Here is a 17,404-nt window from a genome sequence, read left to right as displayed (position 1 = left end):
CTTTTTTCTGGGTATAATCGTATCTAAGATTATGTAATTGGGTACATTCAAGTGTTGTCACAAGATCATCATAATCATGAGGACAGACCATCTACGCTTCATTCACTAAATCTTGGTCCTCACTAAATCTTGGTCCACACTAAATATTGGTCCTCACTAAATCTTGGTCCACACCAAATCTTGGTCCTCACTAAATCTTGGTCCTGCTCTTCTAGATATGATATGAGTTATGGAAGCAGTAGTTATAACAGAGCTTGCACAAACTAAAGCAATATACTTTTTAAGTGAGATTTTGCTTAAACTGTAACTATGAAAGAGAGAAATAAGACACACACAACATGAATATTATATAAAGAATATCCTCCCAGGATCAATGAAGTGTTTAATGTACAGCAGATGTATTTCAGAGTTATGTAGCCATATGAAGAAACTGTACAAGGATTGGTAGTTGTTGATGTTCATTGCTTACTAAAGACACTGACTGTTTTTCGCATTAGCAACATGTACTATAATTGAATAAAATTAGGTAGTTGATTTAACACACACACACACACACACACACACACACACATATATATATATATATATATATATATATATATATATATATATATATATATATATATATATATATATATATATATATATATATATATATATAAAACGTACAATGTAATTAAAAGCAACAAGGTATTTATTTCTCTGCAAGACAAAGTGAAACTTCAATAGACACTTTCAGTATTGTTAATTAAATCTCAAATAATTCTAAATGTCCTATCACAAGTCCAAAACATAGAATGTTCCGAATGAATTCCAGTAGTCTTGAATGTCCTGATATATCACATTGATGCAATCTAATGTCTTTAAATGAGTTCACAACAAATCCAATGTAATGTATTAATCCAAAAGTCAATGACCATTTTTTTAATTACAATACATTATTTAATTAAATAATTTCTCTCAAATTATATCTGACAGAATAATCATAACAGGAATGAATTATTTATCAAATCCCTGTTTATAACATTTTCACTTGACCTACATCATATTACAATGTGAAGATTTCAAATGAACAAAACATGGTCTTACTGTAAACAAGACTTGCCTTGGACTCTTGCTATGTAAACATTCTGTTTACAATTTGCAATCATGGCTAAAGGTTAAGCAAGCAATTAAATTAAATATTATTATATAGTGTCGTCTTCAGATAATCTATGGTGGATGACAGTAATGTACTAAATTTAAGTCATTAAGAAGCAGTAAAGAAAAGGTTGAAACACACAACAATCCACAATTGTATAAATAAATGTCCCTCCTTGACGAAATTGGATTTCTCAGCAGTATTAGTTGAATCGGCATTTAAAGAGCAGACATTTAGACTGGTTTGGAGTTTAAACCATATATTGTAACAAGAATTTTTGAAATCAATCCACACTTATTACACTCCTACTATGCCGATTCAGCACTACAACCGATGATGAAAATATCAAAGTTCGTCTGCTTATGTTAGGATTCTATGGTTATAACTAAGTAACAGCAAAGACCGAAAACAAACATGTTTGGTAAAATTCAACAAATAATTTATGTCCTTAGAATACAAGGTGAAATTTGAAAAGAACTTACAGTATTGTGAATTAAATACCACTCGTAAAAGTTCTGTCAGAAGAATAAAAGTATAGAGTATTCTGAATGAATTGCAGCGGTATTCCAAATTATTTCGAAAACTGATGTGCCAGTAGCATCAAATGCGCTAATGTGTCAACATTTCTGACATCACAATGATATAATCCCAACCATCCTTGAATGAATTCACAATAATTCACAATAATACAAAACTTCTAAACAGTGGTTTAGTCCTAAAGGTATTAATGATCACCTTGTAATTCCAATGAATAATTTAAATAAACAAATCCTCTCAGATAGTAACTGAAACACAACTTAAATTGATCAACTACAATGGATGTTAAGATATTAAATATATAATGATGTTTGCTGCAAACGTATATACAAACTGTCACGTTACTTATGACACAAGAAAATAACATGGACCTAGCTCATCTACAATGGAATTTTCCACCAAATTCATAAAGAAGGTCAGGTCTGTTTATTTAAATTTAGCAAGCTACATGGGAAAGGGAAATTAGATCTTGTTTTTCCCATGTGAATACCAAAGACCAGAATTCAGATCCAAGTAAAAATGCCTACTTCAAAATAATATTAATCTTAATATATAATCTAAAATTATGATCAAGTATTACCTATGTGAAACGTTATTAACAAAATAACAAAACGTTAGTCAGGTATGCACTATTTATGTCCACATTTATGGATAAAGGTTAATTACATAATATAAATTAAATATACATTGCATATAATCATGGACAGAATACAACATTCACGTTAAATATACGTAACACACACAAATATAATAACATAACCATAACATACTAAGCGCTGATGCTAAAGTTAGTAAAGTTTTGTTCTCCGTATCTATTTACATGTTTGCTACAGTACACTGTGCATTTTTAAAGACAGGATTTTTTACAATTATAATGAAATATACTTTTCTGCGCTAAACAAAATCAAAGTAGCATTTTAATTTCCGAAATAAAACTAATTTTAAAAAATGAATGTGACTTTATTGACTCAAAGTACAGTCATTGCCTACGTTCTGAGTGTACTAGTTTCGTGAAGTAATACAATCCAAAGATTTAAAGACCTGACTAACAATCATCTTTCTCTAGAAAATTTAATTTTTCGTAAATCCACAAAAATATGATAATCAAGAAAGTAAATTCAAGTAATGATCAATAACTGGATGAACTCAATCACAAAGACCAACCCTAATAAAGATCAAGTAAATCCGTACAGATGACGAGTTCTCCAAGTTTAACAGGTGCGAAACAGTAGTTGGCCAAAACGGTTTGATTTAAGAACTTCCTTTAATTCGACGTTGAAAAACAGGTAAATCCTACAACATTTTTAAATGTGTGACCCCTATTCATTTCACTTTGAATTTTCTAAAACAAGCATTTTGAATATGACTATGTTAGTTTTGCAAATCCTTGCAATTATGATTTGGTATACTCAATGCCCGACTTTTCTCAGCAATAATGTAAATATACAACAGCCTCATTAAAAGAAAATTCCAATTTTTATAAATTGATTGCGTTTTCTACGTTCTGATTGGATATAGACAATCATATAATACTGACCTAGATTTTTTTAAACAGATCAATAAATTCTGGAAACTACTTTTGCTTCCCTGTTACTCATTTGATATAAAGTTTTATCTATATCAATGCCTTACACCCTAACAATAATAACAACAAGATTCCTCACCCACTCCGGTGTTTTCCAATAAAAAATGACAAGCCACAGCTTACAATCGACCATTAGAAGTTAAAACGATGTAATTGCACAGATCTTCCTGTACTCCAACACCCACTTATTTTGCCGAAGAAGGCATATGGCAGGCTTTAGAAGCCAATCTTCGGAAATTATTGCATTTCACCTCGACAACATGAAATGGCAGCAGTTAGTTAAGGTCAGGGTCATATGTCAACCAAGGGATGTCACTAAAAAGTGAAAACTATTTTGTTTTTGAAATATCTAAATGCGTAGAAAGTAACAACAATGTTGCTGTAACAATACGTGTCATACGCAAGCGTAATTTTGAATATTCCTAGTTTTACAACAACAACAATTTTTTATATATTAAAATAATGATCATAACAATATATTACTGGCATGACCCGCTATGACATTCATACACGTATCTGTATATAGAATCGATGAATCCTAACATAAAAAATGGGATGGCAAGGGTTAGTCCTACAATGTAAGACATAGCACATATCGTTTTTATTTTAAGACCATGTCTTGCTACCCAAATAACAGCCTTGTATAGCCTGTTCCCATGTTGGTTGACATCAGAATGAGTAGTCAAAGTTTCAGGAATATCTGACACACTTGGCCGCCTATATTGACACTCTTCCACTAATTTATGTGTAATTAATATACTTGCGGAATGAAAATATGACACTAGCAAATAAACGCATTTTCTTGTTCCGTTACATTTGAATTTGTTGCAGTGCGACGAGGTATGCCAAAGTATGTTTAAGTAGGTTCATGTGGGGGATATTTTTCTTGAATGAAACGAAACATTGCTTACAGTTCCAATAGGCATAATATATTTTCTTTTTTTTCGTTAAAGAATATTTCAACTTAACCCGATTTCGGCATTCCCGGCTTTCATCACTTTCCAGCCAACTGAAATGTAGGCCAATAAAACTTGAAAACTGGTCCATATCTTTTGTGAGAATTTGAATTTATTAGACAAAAGACACCAGGGTAAGTAAAGTCTGGCAATACAATTATAACTTTACTTTGTAGAAAAGCGTTGTTATTGGTTGCCAGTTGTGTGTGATATTCCTGAAAATTTGACTTTCAGTACAGTCAGTCGACATCAAAACACGCTACACAGCACTGTTAGTTATGCCTAAGACCCATCACCTCCCAGAACAAAAATATCGGGTGATGTGACAGTGTCTTACGTTGTAGGACTAAGCAAGGGTCAGAGGAAACTCAAAATAACTGCAAACGTGAGGAGTCTCTAAAAACTTACCGTCGAAGACCAAGCACTGAACAAAAACAACTCATTATTTAAGTTTTGGAAAATGTGGCTAATGATGGTAGAGCTCTGTCTGCATCAAGCTCTAACCCCAACCCCCGTTTCACTTCATATCGAAGTCAACAACCATTGATAAATTCTCCAATCTGAAGTTCAAACACTCTAATCACACAATCCTTCCAGCACTCCAACACTCAACTATGCAAACAAACAAAACACATCGCCGGTTTTGCGAGCAACTCTACATTTAACAACTGCATATTTAATTTCACGTCAGATAACTGAAAGGTTCGTGTTAAGTATTAACGCTGATGAAAAAGATATAAAAATGAAAAAGATATAAAATGTTATTCCTGTTTAGAACTGATTAAATTTTGTAAAAAAATGCTATTTAAAAAAAAGAAATGTGCTGACACCATGGGCAGCCATTGCCTAAGATGTAAAGCATGAAGTTGCCGAATAAACATAACTGTGACAGCAGTCACATTGAACGGGTCTTGTTGAATATTAATGCTCTAGCATAGGCACTTGATTCCGGGGTGAACTAATGTGTTAATTGGAGAGTGTACATATTAGTTTACCCCGGAATCAAGTGCCTGTGCACTGTAGAGAATGATATAAAATTGTTATTCCTGTATAAAATTTATTTAATTGTTACCTTTATTTTAGTAAGGGGTAGCATCATCTTGTTCGTATTTCCATGTTGTTCATTGATAAAATACGTAATGATTTAAGGTTTGATTGGAAATTTAATCTAGCACACTTTGTCAACCCGTATCACCATTAGCTATAATATAACGTCATGGTCATCTGACGTAGCAGATGGGACTGACTAAACTTGAACAAAAATGTTTTTAAATAAACTAAATGTGTTACAATCACCGGTAGCCATTACCTAATATGTAAAGCATGAAGTTTCTGAATAAACGTAAATATGACTATACGTGTGATTCTGTACATGTTATGTATTATGGGGCGATGTAAAGCGGCGAATGAAAGGAAAAGTACGGGCTACTTAAATTGGAATGCATTGTTGATGTGACAAAATGATTTGACGAAAGAAAGGACGAAATTGGAATTATAAGGATAACATAAATTAGCATGGTTGGGTATTTATCGATGTGTACATTTTACGCTGACATTCTACCCCGCATCACTGTCAAAATGTTGATGTCACAGAAAGCCTAACAAAGCTTCTTCATGTGTAGAAACTGAATGGCTTTGAATTTGCATCGATCATTGGAATCTATATCGAATATTAAAACAGATTGAACATCAATGCGCGGTCTGAATGATTTTTTAAACTGGATCTAAGGACGCAATTTTCTGTCGATCTATGAAGAGCACATTAACTTGGGATTTCAGAACAATTAATTTGATTTATGCGGATAAATGATTGTTAAATCGCTATACTGCAACAATTTCTAATGTATGTATCGGGAGAGGAAGTGATTCTTAATTAAGTCTTCGTTTATTTAACCGTTAGACCGACTAGAAAAGGGAAGGTTAACTTCGATTTTATATCGGAACTGTCAGATTTAGTTTTTCCAGAATCAGGTTTGGAAATCTAGAAGTCAGTCTGACCACAATTTATGCGCCTAGTTATAAAAGGCGATAGATATATTTAATCCCGATTGGTTACGCAAAAAAGGGGCGTGTTTCCCCACACGAAATTTCCTAGCTTTAAAATTGCTCTCATCGAAAAATCTAATCAGTCTGCATTTTTCCTGTAAGAGTGAAAATATAAGGAACTCCGGGATTGAATTTAGAAGAAATTCTCTCGTAAAACATTTGTTAAAGGGGCCAGGCGTCTGGAAAGTCAGCAGACACAATTCTGGCGGTAGAAGCGAACAAATCTTAAAAGCACAAGGTATTTGCATGAATCTCATGTAATTCGTTGATAACAATATAAAGAGTTGCTTGAATCTGTTTGCTTATATTTGCTTGAATTTATTTGTTGAAATCCGTAGATCAATTATCTTGATGTGTGTGTGTGTGTGTGTGTGTGTGTGTGTGTGTGTGTGTGTGTAATTTTGGATTTTTTAACGTAGCTTTAACAATTGTTCAGTCATATCGTTACGATGTCTGCCGTGTTACTCTGCCATGTTACAGTTTATAGTGATGCCTAGCACTGGGGCATCATGCCGCAGACATGTAGTTCGATATCCAACCCAGTCACGCTATCCTGACACAAGGCCGACCAGTCCTAACACTAACCTCTTAATGCTGAGAGCCAAGCGAGGCAGCTGTGAGTACCATTTTTGCAAGTCTTTGGTATGACTCTTGATATGAGAAAAACTGTGTTGAGTTCATCTATCTAAATTTTTATAATGATCCTCTTTATATAAGTTTGACGAATTGTTTAATTTGTCGTCTTCATTGCTATAGGAATCGAAACATTTCATGCATTACTGTAGTTGATATCAGTTACGAGAATCCGTGTGAATTCACCGATCTGAGATGATTTCAGGTATGATACAGACGATTTATAGGTGTGTATTCGCTGAAAATAACGTAGTAAATTCATTTCATGAATTTCATTCATTCATTCGTACAACTGAGACGGAAACGGAACTATTATGTCTCGTGTGATGTTAATGTGAGTCAGGATGGAATAGCCATTAGGAAGTACATTAATCTTATGAAACTAGGTCTGTTTATGGTCTGCCATGTTTAGCTTGACCAGCTAGCTTTTGGTATCTGTGTGAATTCCGATAGAACGATATGTGACATAACGAGAGGGGAGTAATGATCTGTTCCCAGTAGGGCAACTGACAGAAGATTTAGGTTGCTTCTCTGTTTATTTTGAAAGTAGAAATAGCTCCACTGACGTATCCACGTACCTACTGATCCAAGTATCTACGAACTTACGTGAACCAGGAATAAACAGGTTATGAAGTTATACAAGACAATGACTTCGATTGTCCACTCGATTATATGATGAATCAATTCTATCATTTAAAACAGTTCGGCTATTAATATAAATATATTTGTGTTTGAAATTCTCTCTCTCTCTCTCTCTCTCTCTCTCTCTCTCTCTCTCTCTCTATATATATATATATATATATATATATATATATATATATCTATATATATATATATATATATATATATATATATATATATATATATATATATATATATATATATATATATATATATATATATATATATATATATATATATATATATATATATATGCTCAGATCTCTACTTATTTCACCTGTAAGTTTCACACTTTTGTTATTATCTCCTCTATCCGGGCAATGACACCGAAGGCGACCATCTCCTAAATAACGAAACCAAATAAAGCGGACACCTTGTAAGAAGGTACAATCCGTTAATCAACCACACTACACAGTAGCACCTCTACACTGAAAAATGATAATTTTCTATTGTAGCGATTTGTCGGTGGCGGAAATTTTTAAATCTCGTATTTGACTGGTTCTTATATATTCCAAATGAGTAATGGTACTACATTCAAACTAGTCTGGTGCACGTGCCAACACAAATCTGAGCAAACGCACATACTGGTAAAATAATTATGTTTCCTTCGTTTATCATCAGATAGCAGAGGCCTAGATGGTCCTATATTGGACAGAGATTTTGGTGCATCTCATCTGAATAGGAGTACAACATTTTGATACGTAAAAATCATTATGTCTAACACAAATATATAGTGTAGTCTTTGTGACAAGACGTAATATAATAAGTTCATTAATTTAAAGCAAAGGCACATACTATATTTTGATCTTCAGATAATTATATATTTATTGCTCAGATTTTAATACAGCTTTCTATTTTACATCAGATTAATAATAAACAGACTATTTGAAAATTAAACTTAATTGGCAAAATTCTTGCTTGATTCACTATAATGCTTTCTTCTGGTGTTTTGAACATTTATAGCTTTAGGAAGTTAACGTTGTTTCTTCTTTGCCCGACATAGTATTTAAAGTTGTACAAATATTTCTCAAAGAATCTTATTTCTATAAGGAAGTTTCCGTAATTGTATGGTAGGATCGTCCAACTCTAGGGCTTCGAATCAACCTCTCATGTTCTGAGATAGATCCCAACATGGGTAACGTTCCCACGCGATGAGGTGTCTGCATATTTAAAGCCTCGTCATAACCTGGAGGTGATTCCGTCCTTAGTATCCCTGAGTTACGGTTCCCGTTATGTTCGCAAAGTTGCATTATTGAACACGATATATTTACTGGACGAAGCGTCGAACAAGAGCTAGCTGCTTGATTATTTATTATGTTGCCAAACTCAGGTGGATTCACGTTAGAACATAATGATCGAATCGTGTTATAGGAACTATCAGCTTTGCAAATTCTTGCAGATGAAAGCCTGTGGTCTACAATAACTGAATATTCATCCGATGATTCTGGACTAGATAACACAAACATGGTATTTCCTGAACTTGCTTTCTGTGTGTACTTTACTTGGTTTCTCCAGGAGGATGTTCTTTGTAAATTAAGGCTTGATCCAGAGGCTCTGGTTCTGAGATAAAATGCACCATCATTTTGAAAAACAGCAGCACCATTTATAATGGAAACACTATTGTTGTGGTAAATATTCGGAGAATAGGCACCTGAGAAAAAGCTACTAATATATCCATTGCTTGGGCTTGTTGATATATTGTTCCATGTAATACTACGAGTAGGTGCTAGAGCTGGTGAAGTAACATTTGCATTAGCATCATGAAATGTATGTGAACTTGTTGCATTTACATCTATTAACAAGGCTTCTGAATAGCTTGGAACAATAGCAAAATTATTGCGAATTTTCATTTCCAGTTCTGTACTTGCTGTCGTGTCCACGCGAGTTATTTGTCCAGTCTGATTATGGTTCTCATAATTTGTACCAAAAACCTTATGGATATGAAAATCAAGATAAGCGGTTTTGTATTCAATAATAACTCTCAAGGGCCATGAAAGAAGAATAAAAGATGTTATCCAGAAAATGAAATTAGAAACATACCACGGCAGATTATAAGGGTCCCTAAAGGCAATCACATGCTCCTTAAAATTTACGTTCAGCAAGCCCATGCCTTCTCTAGTTTCCATATAATCGTCTCGACGCTCATTTTCGCTGAAAAACTGACTCCTTTGTTCTTGAAATTCCTGTTCAGACTCTCTGTTTGCGAACGAAATTCCCATACTAAAACGAATCTTAGTTGCTGGATAATCCTCTAGACCTGTTACACATTTAGACATATCCTTAACTCCACAGTTGGTAAAGTTAAACGCACAACCAGTAGAATGAGAATTTACCCTTTCATAATATACTTGCGTAGACGTAAATGCGTCACCATTTCTATAACGAGTAACATATCGTGTCCGTCGAACATAGTGATAGCAGTTGGCCTTCCACCAAAGAATAGGGAAAGATTCACGAATCTGTCTCATCTTGTGACGAACTGTTGCAATGTCCACTTTATATTTAAGCTCCAACCGTGTGTGGCAATGCCAGCACTCAACAAGATACACGAGATAAAGCAAAATTACAAATGCTACAGGTATATAAACGTAACCATCGGCACACGGATTTGACTGGTTAATATCCTTTCGGGAAATATGTCGCTCGTAATGCACGATAACCGTAGTAACGACAGCCAATCGACACCAACATATAGCTGCAAGGCATCCATAAATCAGCAGTGTCAGGATGAGACACTTCCAATGAGCATCTCGGCGCAAGGACATGCACAAAGACTGCTTTATCGGTTGTTGCTGAAAAATAAAATGTTAATTTGGCTTATCCCCTGTCTAATTGTATTCGTATATCTTTGTTCATAAAATAATAAAGGAAGAGAGGAAACCCTCTATACCACGGCTGTTAACAAATGTAACCACATTTCTTGTGCTCATTGGAAAGATAATAAAGAAGACCATTGCAATAAGTATCCAAAGGAGACTGCTTACTTGGCATGTCATTTGCAAAAAAAATCTAAGATTTAAACCGACGACGAATTTACCTTTAAAAACCACGTTTTCCTTTTTTTATAAAAAGAAATACATTAAGATGACAACCCTACATAGATTCAACTTAACTAAATTTATTATTCCAATAAATGTTCTAAAATAAAAATGAAACTAATTATGATAACAAATATGAACGCTCAAAGAGTTTTTAGCTAAACTGATATCTTATCCCGTAATATATACATACTAGGCATATTGAAAGGATCACTTGCAAGGGATCTAACTGGGTTCTATCAAATTTAATGAATACTATGTAGCGCAAAGCTAAATATGGCTGTCAGATTTGGGTAGAATAAGGTCAATAAAAGATAAAACCAGAACAAGAGAGCATTTTTTTTATAACTTTGACGCGACAAATAATGTCCGAGAAATTATTTATATTCATAGATCTTTATTGTAATTAGAAATGCAATTGTATTGCTTGAAATCTCCATTCTGGTACTGACTGTTTTTGACATCGGTATGTTTTCTGTCAAGGTTTGTAAAATTCTCGTAAGCGGTTATTTAAGAAAAAATGTTGACATTTTGAAATGTTTGATGGTGTATGGGCATTATTTGTGTAAATTTACAATGTTTTCAAAATAAGATGCATTGATAAAATAAATTTGAGCTGTTTTCAGTAGATGTTAAAACGTTTTTCATCTTTTCTAATGGCAGTCACTTATAATGGCGGAGCATCATCAGCTGCACAAAGATGACATCCCTTTTGCCAGGAGGGTTTCTATTAAAGTTGGTTTCATTTTTTTAGTAATGGAGAGCCTTATTTTGGAAGCTCGGTATAATTTGTACAAAACTGAAAGCTCATCATGCAAGTTTACCAAAAGAGCGATATGTCTCCCAAGTAAAGAGTCGGTTTTCAGCATGCGTATGAATAAGTAAAATAGACATAATATTAAGGCTTGAACGTAATACAAAATACTGTTTGCATTGTATGTCTCAATTTATGAGGCTTCGTTTAGTCTTCTACGTATGCCAGAGTCAGCAAATATGCCGATATTGCCAAATGTATAACATTTAGAGCTAATAGGCTCTTCAGCTGAGAATCAATGCCCTATATCAATATGACATGCGCAATGTTTCTATTTTCAGAATATTACAGCATCCTTTGGGCTCTCAACTGAAACGTTGGCCCTCAGATAGAATAAATAGTAAGTATTTGCCTCCAAAACGAACAGTTTGTTCGTTGGAATTTTTTAGGCTAGGGTCCTGTACTTTTTAAAAAATATTCTTGTGGTATTCACATAACTGCTGTATAATCATTTTATAAAAGAAACCTAAACAAATAATATCTCAACGTGAAATATAGCAAAAGGCAATATCAGAATGATGTAATGTGACCTGGATCTCTTCGCTCCAAATTAGGTGGACGTAAAACTATCTTTCACCAGTATATTTCCTTTAATAAAATTGTTCTGATTCACTCGTGAAGTTTTTTTTCTCCATAAATAACCGCGTTAAAGCTTCAGTATATCACAAAATGAAGTGATTATGAGGGTCATGTTTGGTCCTAATAGAACGTCCCCACTGGTTTACTGTGATTTGAGAACTTAAACTAGCCAATGTTGACTGATGACGTCCTACTCAGATCGCTCGAAGGACGACACACACCGGATAAAGTTCTAATCAATCCCTCACGTTCATTGCATTCGGTATATACAGTCTGTTGTAAGTGCTGAAGGTGTCAGCGCAATAGCTAATCAAATAAAGATTAACTTACAGGTCGAGTGACATAAATACTTGTATTGATGGAATCTATTCCAATCCCTGAACAAATGGTTCTCACTGACAGTTCTGATAAACAGTGGTTGTTCCGTAAGACTGGCACACTACAGGAATCGGATCTAACATGTCTGAGAAAAATTGTTTGAGACAAGATAAAAGACACACAAAATTTTATTTCACATCGGTTAACGTAAAAATCTTAGCCTTGGACAAGTTATTTTACCGACATGACACAGCTAAGAGTTACAACAATTAAATTATTTGTAGACAAAAGCAGACAAATATCTAGGACATTAAAGACATTAAAATCGCAGTTCGAAACAGTTTCAGGCAAGTAAATTATTTGTTAAACACATTTTATACCTGGTGTTATAACATGTTTGAAAACAAATGAGCTTACTTAAGCGCAAGCCTAAAACGGGATTGAAAGCAATTAAAGCCACGATATTGTACACTGAAATCAAACACTATTTATGTGCGATAAATTACCCAGAATGTATCGCGTGGGTACTTCAATATGATTGCTCATGAAATCATCGATCTTCCTGTCAGCGCTAAATGACGTTTTCGGTGAAAATCATCGTCGTAAGTTTCCCCACTCGCTCGTAGTAATTTAGAAAGGCTTACAGGGAATTCAGCTGACTTGAATAATATGAAGTACTCAGAGTGCAGAATAATGATTCTACCATAACAATATTTAAAACCATGAGTAGAGACAATTTATTACATTACATCTAAGCAGAGGATGTCTGATTAGTTCATGTTGTATTTGAAAGGTACGTTTTCTTCTTCTATTAATACGTGTCCAGGGACATGTATGCTTTATTACCGCCTGAACTAAATCAAATTATTATTATCATTATTATTATTATTATTATTAGGAAGCTGAATTTCAAGACATCCATCATTTGAACTACTAGTAACATGTAATTGCTCGTTGTATCTGGTGAAATTTTGCTGATTTTTACGAATTCACTATTTTGGAAAATTTCGCATGATTCAATTTCCCTATTGTAGCACTTTGTGACACTAATTGTTTAGCGCCCCCAATTTCCGCCAAGGTAGATATTTCTCGATTTTCTTTTCAACCGCGAAAGTCGCAAAAAGAAACTTACGCATAAATTTCCAACACGCAAGGTATTTCAGTGATTTTTGACAATTTGCGAAATACATGAACCTATTTATACTTGATCTGACGCAGTAATATTATGTAGTTTTGTTAGCTTACAAAGGGAAGTTGCATTAGATATCCCGACTCTCTAGAATGTATGAATAAGCAAATCTGGGTATTTATTGGATAATTGTTATACACGATAGGTAGTATATATGGTAAAGTATACGAATGTGGCGATATAGATCCGCCTGAATAAGGACAGATTTTGTGTCTAGTATACATAAACGAAAAGTATGTACCTGAAAAAAAACTTAGGATAGGCATGGATAGATAAACTGTTACCATGTCGATGTTGATGTTGTGGGGTTTAACGCCATTTTTCAGCACACGATAGGCTATGCATGGCGGCCAGTATTAATGGTGGAGGAAGAACCCGGGAAGAATCACCGACCCACGAGAAGCTACTGGCAGGCTTTCTCACATACCCACATTGGCCGAATCCTAGACTCGAACCCACGCAGAGAGAGGTGAGATGGCAGTGATCCGTAACGGAGAGCGCTTAAGACCACTCGGCCCCTCCGGGCCCCCTGCTACCATGTCAAATGCTGGTTACCGGTCATAGTGAAAATAGTGCATGATTTGATGAACATATACAGACTGTTTACAGGGTTTATAAAATTGTATATTTTGTCCATCTCATTTGAGATTTACTTTATATCAGGTTCAATGAACAAAAATAAAATGTTAAAAAATTTCGGCAGTTAGAAATAAGTAGCTGTCTCATGCTTTAAATGTAACAAATGTGCAGATGGTAACTTCTAGAATCTAATATATATATATATATATATATATATATATATATATATATATATATATATATATATATATATATATATATATATATATATATATATATATATATATATATATATACACACGTTCGAGAGGACTGGATAGTTACAAGAGTATAGATACATATCCATATTCGTATATCATATCTGCTGTAATTATACATTATTATATACTTTTACAATAGTCTCATAAGCATAACATTATACCAGCTGGTCAATTTCAACATTCACCTACTTCTTATATTATAAACACGTGCCCTCATTTGTTGAAGTACATCTGGCTACGGTTAAATAAAAATGGCGACTGAAACGTTGAACACTCTCCACGTCATAAATCTTACGCCAACATCAGCCAAAGTGACAGTACTGAACTTAGTACATAAGCCATGAAAAATACCGCAGTTTTCTTGAGGGTCTATTATGCATATAAAATAGTATAAACTCAAAAAATTTCTTGTATGTGAATCGGCTCAAACCCGAATCAGAACTAAATAAAATGGTCGAATAAGTATAATCAAGTATATATAAATAAATTCAAACCATGAAAAATGGAAAAGGCAAAATGTGTAAAAATCACGTAATTAAGGATTAGGAGAATGACTAACTTAGTGAGCATTGGCTTTCATATGTAAAATGCATCTTATTTATATGTTATACACCATTTTTAGCAAGGTAGAGCGTTATGAGATAAAGTTCATTCTTAGATGGTTTAGAACATATATAACACTTTCTCTTCTTAATGTGTGTATTTATTCCAAATGTATGTATTAAATTCCAAATGATCCTGGCTCCGAATGAATTCCGATTCTCTTGAATCGTCAGATATAACCACAATGATGCAATCCAGAATGTAATTGAGTTCACAAAAATCCAAAGTTGTGTATAATTCCAAAAGTTAATGACAACTTTAGTAATTCCAATTAATATTTTAAAAAATTTCTCTTGAAGTATATTTGATAACATAGCTATAAACTTTGATCATAAGTTGATTCCCATAGACTGATCTAAAACAGAAATTTATTTTTGTTTGTCTATTCCCTATGCATACACATTTTCTCTTGACCGATGTCATATTAGAATGTGAAGCAATCCAACGGAGAAATCCTAGTCTAGTTGTAAACAAAACTGGCCCTGAACTTAAACGCTACGTAAACATTATGTTTACGAACAACCATCATCTAAAGTACAACTTAAATACAGGGACAAAAGTTAAGCACACACACACACACTATATACATATATATGTATGTATATACATATATACATATATATATATATATATACATACATGTATATATATATATAGTCCCCGAAGTAGTTGAAGTAAGTTTTGCATCTCTTGTAGCGTACATTATTCAAAAAAGGAACGCTACTGTTGAACTTAATTTGCTGAATTTGTCCGTTTCATTCCATTTTCGTGTTATTGTCGTTGCTGTTGCTCTAACTAACGCATATGATTCAGACGAGATACTAACCTTTGGAAAATTTTCAAATTAGAATTAAGCTCAATGCACAGTGCTGATGAAGTATTTGTAACTATTCAAGCCGACTTGTACAAATATATGCTACATACTACATACTATATAAAACATGCACGTACATATACGGGGCAGCACGAACATTATTAGGTAGAGTTATAATTTCGGTAATGATGAACTGAAAATATATACATATGGTTAAAAAAATTCCCTTGCGCTACAACCACACTCTTTCAGCTAGCTAGTGCTTTATTATTTAGTTATTTATTGAATGTTGATCGAATATTCTCCACATTCCAGGGTTTGAATACTTGATGCAGTTCACTTTTATATTGTAATAGTTGTATCGTAATCAAGACAAAATATTTAACTCAGGTAGAGATGACGAAGTTTAACAGCATGCCATGCGGGGTATATGTTTCTACCAGCGGTAGGTAAAAATGGTCTTTTACAAAAACTATTTAAGTTGCAGAATGATATCCGACACATATATGAATAAAACCACAAGTATTTCGATATATATATATATATATATATATATATATATATATATATATATATATATATATATATATATATATATATACCAATCTGAAGACAGTGTTGGGATCCGTTTTGCTTTACTAATGACAGCAGATAGGTTTCGCATACAATGGCTGCCAAAAAGCGGTTTTTTTTAAAGAGTAGAGCTTTTAACTGATACTATCACAAAACATTTCCTTACCTTTAGATCTGTTGGTAGTGACGAAGATTCCATGACTGTAATTCTTCGATTTCTTCATCCCAAACATTGATACCATATTACTCAGGAATCTACTTTTGTTCGGAACTACTAGTCAGATCTGATACAGTCATCGACTGAAGCAATCAATAGCAGGTTTTCGTTTCCGCAACTAAAACAAAAATAAAATGGATACACGCCATGGCCGTAGTATCGTTAGTAGTGGCATGACGCCCAATTGCTGCAGGTTATGGTTACGAATAGACAATCACAAACTAGATTGCGAAAGATAGTAACATACACAGCAGTTAGTCTTAACAGTAAATATCTTCTGTCATTTACGTAATAATCTAACGACACTTCGTATCCCCACAATAAGCTATAAGTAGAAAATTGTTTGTCTTCCTCAATTGTACAGATTGAACACTTTTTATTCCTATTTCCTCTATTGAACTCACACAATGGAAAGCACCATACAATAATCCTTTGTGTTTATGAACATTGCTGCGAGAAAGAGAGAGTTTTTGGTAAATACTGTGATATTGCCACAGTGAGACATTTACAGTGATACTCAATCCTTTAACGAAACATAAATCAATTGAGCGAACACTAATGACAAGTCGATCTCGGATCAATGTTCCAGGGACTCTAATAATGGATTGGTCTATTTCATCATTGTAGTTAGTTCAGACGCAGTGGTGTGGTTATCAGCACGATCAGTAGCATTCTAACGCTTTCGTGATATTGGCTGGAGAAGCCAGTAAGAGAAACATCTGAAGAGCACATCAATATACCACGTTTCAGCTCTGCTGAATCGAGACCAAGTGGAATAAATTTACACGGCTAGGTCTGCCAATGTAATTGAATGCATTTTCCGTGTGTAGAAACGACGTAC

The 17,404-nt window shown here is 33.8% G+C and overlaps 1 protein-coding gene across 1 annotated transcript; it reads right to left on the bottom strand.

Moving 5' to 3' along the window:
• Positions 1-8,395: 8,395 nt before the first annotated feature.
• Positions 8,396-16,545, bottom strand: LOC149805759 (transmembrane protein 151B-like). Its single transcript, XM_089934765.1, has 2 exons — positions 16,513-16,545; positions 8,396-10,371 (listed from the first exon to the last, which is right to left on the bottom strand). Exons 1-2 carry the CDS (start codon positions 16,543-16,545, stop codon positions 8,623-8,625), a joined length of 1,782 nt encoding a protein of 593 aa, XP_089790891.1. The 3' UTR covers positions 8,396-8,622.
• Positions 16,546-17,404: the final 859 nt, after the last annotated feature.

Source organism: Sinohyriopsis cumingii, chromosome 2 (assembly GCF_028554795.1).
Source record: "Sinohyriopsis cumingii isolate HCF-2022 chromosome 2, ASM2855479v2, whole genome shotgun sequence".
In the NCBI taxonomy this organism is placed as follows: domain Eukaryota; kingdom Metazoa; phylum Mollusca; class Bivalvia; order Unionida; family Unionidae; genus Sinohyriopsis; species Sinohyriopsis cumingii.
The sequence above is the reverse complement of the archived record's forward strand: the minus strand, read 5'-3'. Positions and strand labels throughout refer to the sequence as shown.

What these genes read in the sequence shown, in the direction of transcription:
- LOC149805759 (XM_089934765.1), bottom strand. Translation starts at nt 16,545, where the DNA reads ATGGAATCTTCGTCACTACCAACAGATCTAAAG. An exon ending in CACTACCAACAGATCTAAAG is followed by an intron (nt 10,372 to 16,512) that starts GTAAGGAAATGT and finishes TTTATTTTTCAG; the next exon opens with CAACAACCGATAAAGCAGTC.